The sequence below is a fragment of the Coregonus clupeaformis genome, chromosome 25 (assembly GCF_020615455.1).
Source record: "Coregonus clupeaformis isolate EN_2021a chromosome 25, ASM2061545v1, whole genome shotgun sequence".
Lineage (NCBI taxonomy): Eukaryota > Metazoa > Chordata > Actinopteri > Salmoniformes > Salmonidae > Coregonus > Coregonus clupeaformis.
The window spans coordinates 15,219,447-15,230,669 of record NC_059216.1 but is presented as its reverse complement, the minus strand read 5'-3'; the positions used below and the strand labels follow the sequence as shown (position 1 = coordinate 15,230,669).

Below are 11,223 nucleotides of genomic sequence, written 5' to 3'. Positions count from 1 at the left end.
TGGAACCTTACGTAACCCCGCCCACTTGACCCAGTTCTTGATCAAACATGTCCTTCAACTTCCTTCCTGACAAACAGGCAAAACCATCGTTAAATATGAATTACATTTGTCAAAACTATTACATTAAGTACACAGAATTCGAAAGATACAGTGGGGAGAACAAGTATTTGATACACTGCCAATTTTGCAGGTTTTCCTACTTACAAAGCATGTAGAGGTCTGTAATATTTATCATAGGTACACTTCAACTGTGAGAGACGGAATCTAAAACAAAAATCCAGAAAATCACATTGTATGATTTTTAAGTAATTAATTTGCATTTTATTGCATGACATAAGTATTTGATCACCTACCAACCAGTAAGAATTCCGGCTCTCACAGTCCTGTTAGTTTTTCTTTAAGAAGCCCTCCTGTTCTCCACTCATTACCTGTATTAACTGCACCTGTTTGAACTCGTTACCTGCATAAAAGACACCTGTCCACACACTCAATCAAACAGACTCCAACCTCTCCACAATGGCCAAGACCAGAGAGCTGTGTAAGGACATCAGGGATAAAATTGTAGAGCTGCACAAGGATGGGATGGGCTACAGGACAATAGGCAAGCAGCTTGGTGAGAAGGCAACAACTGTTGGCGCAATTATTAGAAAATGGAAGAAGTTCAAGATGACGTTCAATCACCCTCGGTCTGGGGCTCCATGCAAGATCTCACCTCATGGGGCATCAATGATCATGAGGAAGGTGAGGGATCAGCCCAGAACTACACGGCAGGACCTGATCAATGACCTGAAGAGAGCTGGGACCACAGTCTCAAAGAAAACCATTAGTAACACACTACGCCGTCATGGATTAAAATCCTGCAGCACACGCAAGGTCCCCCTGCTCAAGCCAGCGCATGTCCAGGACCGTCTGAAGTTTGCCAATGACCATCTGGATGATCCAGAGGAGGAATGGGAGAAGGTCATGTGGTCTGATGAGACAAAAATAGAGCTTTTTGGTCTAAACTCCACTCGCCGTGTTTGGAGGAAGAAGAAGGCAAACTTAGGCAGGAAATGCCAACAATGAACAGTGAACCATCGAATTCATGCATTAAAAAAACAATAATGAAAGAAAAGCATTGCAAGTTTGAATTTTGTAAAGTTAGTGTGGGAGAGGTGGAAAACGTATTGTTATCGGTCAATAATGACAAACCTCCTGGCATTGACAACTTAGGTAGAGCGAGCGAAACAGTGACCCTAGGTGTAGGCCATCTGATGCTGTCTGGTCCAAATGAGTATGACATTTGTTGCCGCCCGTAGCATTGAAGGCAAGGGAAGCCAGCGAACATCAGGCTTCCCTTGACAAAAAAGTATTAAAAATGTGCCAATCAGCGTTGAGCTAAACTGAGCGAGCTCAACTGTGAATGGTCCTGGTGCACCAAGAAAAAGTATCAAAGGAAGCCAGCTTGGATTTGGCGTCACTCCTTTCAAATCCCATTGAGAGCATACGTCATTGACAGAAACAACGTGAATTGTTGCGTCTCGTTGTGTTGTTGTCCTCCAGTGGCTAGCTAGCTAGCTAAAATGGTCATTTTCCTAAATTAGCTATGGATGTAGATAGGGATTTGGACTTAATTCTTCGTACTGGCCAATGATTATAATGGCAACTCTGATCCAACCAATAATCCATACATTGTGCCCCTGGCCTGAGAGGATGGAAGTTCAATATGTAGCTAGATGTAGAAGGCTAATGTTAACTAGCTAACGTTGCCCATGAATGGAAGTTAGGCTAGCTAGCATTTTAGCCAGGTAGCCTCGGACAACAACAAATAAAAGCGTGTTCTGTATGACAGAGTCATAGACCGTTTCCTCAACAGGAAAGAGAGGAGGATGACTGTGCACACAGCCCCCAGCCAGGCAGTGTTGCAGTGCGAGGTGGGACAGGCTATAGGATTCCTAGTTCTTTTACTTTGTGCGATTTAATTTACCAGCTATGAAACAAAACGGCAGAATTACTTTGAAACAGCTACTGCAGCATCTATTTTGCTATAAATGTGATCATACTTTGCTATTTTTATTCACAATTGCGAGTGAAATGCTCCCCCTGTGGAGCCCCGTACCCCAACGGCCGTGCGCCTCCCGAATGTTGTAACAATGCTGAGGGCTCTGTATAGCTCCACATTGACATGATTGGTTGATGGTAGGTGGGGGCGGGAGGTCCTGTGATTGGTTGACGGTAGGTGAGGGCGGGAGGTCCTGTATAAACACAAACTCACTTCCTTGACAACTTCCTTCACAACAGCTCAGCAAAGGCCAAAAAGTTTTAATTACGATGTTGTCATAACATACAACATTAATGTTCTAGATGTTGCAAGAACATTCATGTGTCAAGTTTTCCACATGTAATTGATGAAATTACAGTTGTTGTCCATACCAAAAAGTGAAGTGTCACTTACAGCTTACCATGTACAGTAGACTACAGACAATATGTTCCTCCACCTTTTAATAAGGACTGCTATAGATGGTTGTCTACTAACTTCCCTGTTAGCTAGTGATAGGTAGTGATAGGTAGTGGTAGGTAGTGATAGGTAGTGATAGGTAGTGATAGGTAGTGGTAGGTAGTGATAGGTAGTGGTAGGTAGTGGTAGGTAGTGATAGGTAGTGATAGGTAGTGGTAGGTAGTGGTAGGTAGTGATAGGTAGTGATAGGTGGTGATAGGTAGTGATAGGTAGTGATAGGTAGTGATAGGTAGTGATAGGTAGTGATAGGTAGTGATAGGTAGTGGTAGGTAGTGATAGGTAGTGATAGGTAGTGATAGGTAGTGATAGGTAGTGATAGGTAGTGATAGGTAGTGGTAGGTAGTGGTAGGTAGTGGTAGGTAGTGGTAGGTAGTGATAGGTAGTGGTAGGTAGTGATAGGTAGTGATAGGTAGTGGTAGGTAGTGGTAGGTAGTGGTAGGTAGTGATAGGTAGTGATATGTAGTGGTAGGTAGTGATAGGTAGTGATAGGTGGTGATAGGTAGTGGTAGGTAGTGGTAGGTAGTGATAGGTAGTGGTAGGTAGTGGTAGGTAGTGGTAGGTAGTGGTAGGTAGTGATAGGTAGTGATATGTAGTGGTAGGTAGTGATAGGTAGTGATAGGTAGTGGTAGGTAGTGATAGGTAGTGGTAGGTAGTGGTAGGTAGTGATAGGTAGTGGTAGGTAGTGGTAGGTAGTGATAGGTAGTGATAGGTAGTGGTAGGTAGTGGTAGGTAGTGATAGGTAGTGGTAGGTAGTGATAGGTAGTGGTAGGTAGTGGTAGGTAGTGGTAGGTAGTGATAGGTAGTGGTAGGTAGTGGTAGGTAGTGGTAGGTAGTGATAGGTAGTGGTAGGTAGTGGTAGGTAGTGATAGGTAGTGATAGGTAGTGATAGGTAGTGGTAGGTGGTGATAGGTAGTGATAGGTAGTGGTAGGTGGTGATAGGTGGTGATAGGTGGTGATAGGTAGTGATAGGTAGTGGTAGGTAGTGGTAGGTGGTGGTAGGTGGTGGTAGGTAGTGATAGGTAGTGATAGGTAGTGGTAGGTAGTGATAGGTAGTGATAGGTAGTGGTAGGTAGTGATAGGTATTGGTAGGTAGTGGTAGGTAGTGATAGGTGGTGATAGGTGGTGATAGGTAGTGGTAGGTAGTGATAGGTAGTGGTAGGTAGTGGTAGGTAGTGATAGGTAGTGATAGGTAGTGATAGGTAGTGGTAGGTAGTGATAGGTAGTGATAGGTAGTGATAGGTAGTGATAGGTGGTGATAGGTAGTGATAGGTAGTGGTAGGTAGTGGTAGGTAGTGATAGGTAGTGGTAGGTAGTGGTAGGTAGTGGTAGGTAGTGGTAGGTAGTGATAGGTAGTGATATGTAGTGATAGGTAGTGATAGGTGGTGATAGGTAGTGATAGGTAGTGGTAGGTAGTGGTAGGTAGTGATAGGTAGTGGTAGGTAGTGGTAGGTAGTGGTAGGTAGTGGTAGGTAGTGATAGGTAGTGATATGTAGTGGTAGGTAGTGATAGGTAGTGATAGGTAGTGGTAGGTAGTGATGGGTAGTGGTAGGTGGTGGTAGGTAGTGATAGGTAGTGGTGGTAGTGGTGGTAGTGATAGGGTAGTGATGGGTAGTGGTAGGGTAGTGGTAGGTAGTGATGGGTAGTGATAGGTAGTGGTAGGTAGTGATAGGTAGTGGTAGGTAGTGGTAGGTAGTGGTAGGTAGTGATAGGTAGTGGTAGGTAGTGGTAGGTAGTGGTAGGTAGTGATAGGTAGTGATAGGTAGTGGTAGGTAGTGGTAGGTAGTGATAGGTAGTGATAGGTAGTGATAGGTAGTGATAGGTAGTGGTAGGTGGTGATAGGTAGTGATAGGTAGTGGTAGGTAGTGATAGGTGGTGATAGGTGGTGATAGGTAGTGATAGGTAGTGGTAGGTAGTGGTAGGTGGTGGTAGGTAGTGATAGGTAGTGATAGGTAGTGGTAGGTAGTGATAGGTAGTGATAGGTAGTGGTAGGTAGTGATAGGTATTGGTAGGTAGTGGTAGGTAGTGATAGGTAGTGATAGGTGGTGATAGGTAGTGGTAGGTAGTGGTAGGTAGTGGTAGGTAGTGGTAGGTAGTGATAGGTAGTGATAGGTAGTGGTAGGTAGTGATAGGTAGTGATAGGTAGTGGTAGGTAGTGATAGGTAGTGATAGGTAGTGATAGGTAGTGGTAGGTAGTGATAGGTAGTGGTAGGTGGTGGTAGGTGGTGGTAGGTAGTGATAGGTAGTGATAGGTGGTGATAGGTAGTGATAGGTAGTGATAGGTAGTGGTAGGTAGTGATAGGTAGTGGTAGGTAGTGATAGGTAGTGGTAGGTAGTGGTAGGTAGTGATAGGTAGTGATAGGTAGTGATAGGTAGTGGTAGGTAGTGGTAGGTAGTGATAGGTAGTGGTAGTGATGCTGGTCCTATTTGAAACATTACCATCTACAAGCAGCATTTACCTGACAGATTCAGCAGCTTGAAAACCCCATTAGAGAAAAAAGCTTGAAAACCCCATTTTTATTTTAGTTTCAGTTTTTGTGTACAATAATAACCTTGGTATGGGACACGAGATAAAGTGCATTCAAGTCCAGGCATGCAATTACTCTCACTGCCATCAGCGTTGACATTGTGTCAAAAGTCTGACGTAAAAAATTATATATTTAATTTTTTCAATATTTTTGGGGAATTGCCATATCTTTCAATTCTGTGCACGTCATTTAATAGTTTTGACAAATGTAATTTATATTTAACGACATTACCAGCTGTTTGTCAAAGCGCCGGAAGCTCAAATACAATCAAAGCCAAATTGTCTATCCCTTGTTGCCAAGCTGCATAAGGTGGATACAGTATCCACTAACTGATAATATATAAGGTGGATACAGTACCCAATAACTGATAATACATAAGGGGGATACAGTACCCACTAACTGATAATACATAAGGGGGATACAGTACCCACTAACTGATAATACATAAGGGGGATACAGTACCCACTAACTGATAATACATAAGGGGGATACAGTACCCACTAACTGATAATACATAAGGGGGATACAGTACCCACTAACTGATAATACATAAGGTGGATACAGTACCCACTAACTGATAATACATAAGGGGGATACAGTACCCACTAACTGATAATACATAAGGTGGATACAGTACCCACTAACTGATAATACATAAGGTGGATACAGTACCCACTAACTGATAATACATAAGGTGGATACAGTACCCACTAACTGATAATACATAAGGGGGATACAGTACCCACTAACTGATAATACATAAGGTGGATACAGTACCCACTAACTGATAATACATAAGGTGGATACAGTACCCACTAACTGATAATACATAAGGGGGATACAGTACCCACTAACTGATAATACATAAGGGGGATACAGTACCCACTAACTGATAATACATAAGGTGGATACAGTACCCACTAACTGATAATACATAAGGGGGATACAGTACCCACTAACTGATAATACATAAGGGGGATACAGTACCCACTAACTGATAATACATAAGGTGGATACAGTACCCACTAACTGATAATACATAAGGTGGATACAGTACCCACTAACTGATAATACATACGGTGGATACAGTACCCACTAACTGATAATACATAAGGTGGATACAGTACCCACTAACTGATAATACATACGGTGGATACAGTACCCACTAACTGATGATACATAAGGTGGATACAGTACCCACTAACTGATAATACATAAGGTGTATACAGTACCCACTAACTGATAATACATACGGTGGATACAGTACCCACTAACTGATAATACATAAGGTGGATACAGTACCCACTAACTGATAATACATAAGGGGGATACAGTACCCAATCAGTACCCACTAACTGCCTGCTTCTTATTCTTCTTCCTGTTTTAGGAACTGTGTTCTTCCTCACATCATAGAGGCTAAATACCTGGATATCATGGACGCCCAACACATGTAACGACAGACACAGACCAGCTCCTGGATAAAAGGACTCTGTGATATGTTTTTCTTAGAATCCAGAACTGAACGGAGGACAATAGAGACATAGAATCTATCAGATCATCCAACTATCTTTCCATACAGGTGAAGCACTGGAACAAAGGGATGGAGGGACAGGTGAAGAGAGAGAGAGAGAGAGAGAGAGAGAGAGAGAGAGAGAGAGAGAGAGAGAGAGAGAGAGAGAGAGAGAGAGAGAGAGAGAGAGAGAGAGAGAGAGAGAGAGAGAGAGAGAGAGAGAGAGAGAGAGAGAGAGAGAGAGAGAGAGAGAAAGAGGTGAACAGACAGACCAGGTGTCTTCTCCCTCTACCAGCAGGACCAGATCTGGACAGCACCAGGTGATCTGAAACCAGGACCGACCAGAACTCTGTTCCACCTCTTCTCCCCACAGCTTCTTAGATCTCCGCTCCAGTGCCATAAAGCGCCATTCTTGCATTTGTATTTTTCTCTGTTGTTGATCTGTTTTGTATATGTAAGGTTGTACCATGGTTGGCTTGGCGACATGTAGGACCTCAGAGTTGTCACAGTCTCCCTCTAGCGCTGATCTCTCAGTGACTGATATGGTGCCAACATTTATAAAAACATATTACTGAGTGTGAATGCAACAATTTGCATGCATTCGCACAGACACCTCTATCTCCCTGTTTCTCTCTCTCTCCCTGTCTCTCTCTCTCTCCCTTTCTCTCTCTCCCCATCTCTCTCTCTCGCCCTGTCTCTCTCTCTCTTCCCCCCTGTCTCTCTCCCTGTCTCTTTCTCTCTCTCGCTCTACCTGTCTCTATCTCCCCTCCCTCCCCTCCCTGTCTCTCTCTCTCCCTGTCTCTCTCTCTCTCTGTCTCGCTCTCTCCCCTCCCCCCCTCCCTGCCTCTCTCTCTCCCTTTCTCTCTCTCTCCCTGTCTCTCTCTCTCCCCTCCCTCCTCTCCCTGTCTCTCTCTCTCTCCCTGTCTCTCTCTCTCCCTTTCTCTCTCTCTACCTGTCTCTCTCTCTCCCTGTCTCTCTCTCCCCTCCCTCCCCTCCCTCCCTGTCTCTCTCTCTCGCTCTCTCTCCCTGTCTCTCTCTCCGTCTCTCTCTCTCTATCCCTGTCTCTCTCGCTCTTTGTCTCTCTCTCCATCTCTCTCCCTCTCTCTCTCTCCCCTCCCTCCCCTCCCTCTCTCTCTCTCTCCGTCTCTCCCTCTCTCTCCCTCCCTGTCTCTCTCTCTCTCCCTGTCTCTCTCTCTACCCGTCTCACTCTCTCTCTCCCCCCTCTCTCCCCTCTCTTAAGATAAGTAAAAATTATTTAAGACGACACCACAGACCAAAATTATAGTTTAACATTGATTTGATTGTGAATATAGTATATCATAGCAATATACAAATATTTTAGATATTTTAAGAAAGATTTATTATAATAAATAATAACAATAATGTGGATCTCATCAATATTAATGTATGTGCTCATTTGTTCCTGACTTGGAAGGAATAATATGCGCCTGTCTTGATAGTTTACAAAAAAATTTTTACATATCTGTTTACCTTTCCTTCTTACATGTGGCTGTATCTGGGTTTACTAGACCAGCAAGACTATGGAAAATAATAATATGCCATTTAGCAGACGCTTTTATCCAAAGCCACTTACAGTCATGCGTGCATACATTTTTGTGTATGGGTGGTCCCGGGGATCGAACCCACTACCTTGGCGTTACAAGCGCCGTGCTCTACCAGCTGAGCTACAGAGGACCACGAAAAGAATACAGTTCTCTAATATCTTACTGTAATTGTTGATTTGGCACGAGACATTCCTAATTGCAGATAAGACTGGCATTGTGATCAAGTCTTGGACATCAGCATCATAACCAGGGTTAGAACCATGGAAAAATAATGATTATATATCTGTACTTAGAACAGACACGAAAATCAGGGTTTGAATTGATTCTGACATTCTAAAGAACATTCCATAAGTAAATAGAGCAGGGTTTTGAATTGATTCTGACATTCTAAAGAACATTCCATAAGTAAATAGAGCAGGGTTTGAATTGATTCTGACATTCTAAAGAACATTCCATAAGTAAATAGAGCAGGGTTTGAATTGATTCTGACATTCTAAAGAACATTCCATAAGTAAATAGAGCAGGGTTTGAATTGATTCTGACATTCTAAAGAACATTCCATCAGTAAATAGAGCAGGGTTTTTAATTGATTCTGACATTCTAAAGAACATTCCATAAGTAAATAGAGCAGGGTTTTGAATTTATTCTGACATTCTAAAGAACATTCCATGAGTAAATAGTGCAGGGTTTGAATTGATTCTGACATTCTAAAGAACATTCCATAAGTAAATAGAGCAGGGTTTGAATTGATTCTGACATTCTAAAGAACATTCCATAAGTAAATAGAGCAGGGTTTGAATTGATTCTGACATTCTAAAGAACATTCCATCAGTAAATAGAGCAGGGTTTTTAATTGATTCTGACATTCTAAAGAACATTCCATAAGTAAATAGAGCAGGGTTTTGAATTTATTCTGACATTCTAAAGAACATTCCATGAGTAAATAGTGCAGGGTTTGAATTGATTCTGACATTCTAAAGAACATTCCATAAGTAAATAGAGCAGGGTTTGAATTGATTCTGACATTCTAAAGAACATTCCATAAGTAAATAGAGCAGGGTTTGAATTGATTCTGACATTCTAAAGAACATTCCATAAGTAAATAGAGCAGGGTTTTGAATTGATTCTGACATTCTAAAGAACATTCCATAAGTAAATAGAGCAGGGTTTGAATTGATTCTGACATTCTAAAGAACATTCCATAAGTAAATAGAGCAGGGAAGAAGCAGGACATTACTCAGAGACCGATAGAGCTAGACCCACCATATTTTATGACAAACAACTTATAGTGCACAAAACATTAGGAACACCTGCTCTTTCCATGACAGACTGACCAGGTGAATCCAGGTGAAAGATATGATCCCTTATTGATGTCACTTGTTAAATCCACTTCAATCAGTGTAGCTGAAGGGGAGGAGACAGGTTAAAGAATGATTTTTAAGCCTCGAGACAATTGAGACATGGATTGTGTATGTATGTCATTCAGAGGGTGAATGGGCAGGACAAAATATTGAAGTGCCTTTGAACGGGGTATGGTAGTAGGTGTATCAAGAAAGGTCCACCACCCAAAGGACATCCAGCCAACTTGACACAACTGTGGGAAGCATTGGAGTCAACATGGATCAGCATCCCTGTGGAACACTTTTGACACCTTGTAGAGTCCATGCACTGAAGAATTGAGGCTGTTCTGAGGGCAAAAGCGGGTGAAACTCAATATTAGGAAGGTGTTCCTAATGTTTTGTACACTCAGTGTATATGTCCTCTCCCATTAGCAACTGTAATGTCATTTCTAGGGTAAATGAGTTGAAATTAATTGACAGAGAACCGAACTACTGTAACGTTACTTTTGTACCTGTCGGTGGCGCAGGAGTAACACAGCCATGGGACGGAAGGAACGGCTGGCGAGAAGTTGACAATATCTGTCTTATCTCCATGTTTCTGGTTTGTAATGATCATTACTTTCAACAAATGTCAGACGTCATTTCATGTTTGTGTTGATTTGAATAATTAATGCTATAGGTTAGACTTTTATGAAAATTAACCAAGCGTCAACATCGCAACCACTATATTTTGCCTTGCAATATTAATGGGACTAAAATGGATCACGTAATAGCTATATTCACCATCATTTTCAATCTCACTTTAATGGGAATGTGGTAGGATATCTTTCTCACCATTGTCAATGACTATTCATGCTTAGCCAATCAGGTGCTCCAGCTGTCCTTGTCATGTGCGCTCCTCGTGTCTTGATAGAATAAATGATTACATTCTCTTCACAAACGGAAAACTCATCAGGCTTATCACATTTCTGTGGCTTGACACAAGGTCATTAACCCCCAGATTCAGAAAGATATATATTTTAACCACTAACCTGTTGATAAAAGCTTATGTGAGAAGCTGATCCATCAAGTCAATTGATTAAGGCATAATTCTAATGATGTCATATATAATTTTTTTACATTCAGTCACATTTAGCTAACATTATAAAAGCAATATGAAATAGAGGAGACAATGGCCTGTGCTTAAACTTTTATTTTATTTTATTCCAGGTCATCAGTTAACATTGTGTTACTTTCAACCCACCCGTCTCTCCTGTTAACACCCGAGAGTAGCTAGCATGATACTTCAAACCTGTCATTTAGTCACTAGACGGGTTAAGAACATAATGTTTGGAACCTTAAACAACTAAACACCTCTGGGTCTGTTTGTTATTTTACTTACATCGCTCAAAACCACTTTTCTTGATAACTGGGCGAAACATGGTCGGACTGGGCTGTTTGTAGGAACGTGCTGACTACACTGCATTGTTCTAGCTTATGTGTTATCTGAGGAAATGGCAGTGTTACATACCGTGTTGTTTCCATAATGTGACATCTATATATATATATATATATATATATATATATATATATATATATATATATATATATATATTTAATTTGTTCTTTTTGTAATTTTACCCCCTTTTCTCCCCAGTTTCATGATATCCAATTGCGATCCAATTACGATCTTGTCTCATCGTTGCAATTCACCAACGGGCTCGGGAGAGGCGAAGGTCGAGTCATGCGTCCTCCGAAACATGACCCGCCAAGCCGCACTGCTTCTTGACACACTGCTCACTTAACC

The 11,223-nt window shown here is 41.9% G+C and overlaps 1 protein-coding gene across 1 annotated transcript in view; it reads left to right on the top strand.

Annotated features, from left to right (window-relative positions):
- slc4a11 (solute carrier family 4 member 11) overlaps window positions 1–6,476 on the top strand; it is a 94,375-nt gene extending 87,899 nt beyond the window's left edge. Inside the window, exon 16 of the mRNA XM_041870129.2 lies at window positions 6,410–6,476. Within this exon, the coding sequence (XP_041726063.2) occupies window positions 6,410–6,476 (67 nt within the window). The remainder of the gene's footprint in view (window positions 1–6,409) is intronic.
- The last annotated feature ends 4,747 nt before the right edge of the window (window positions 6,477–11,223 follow it).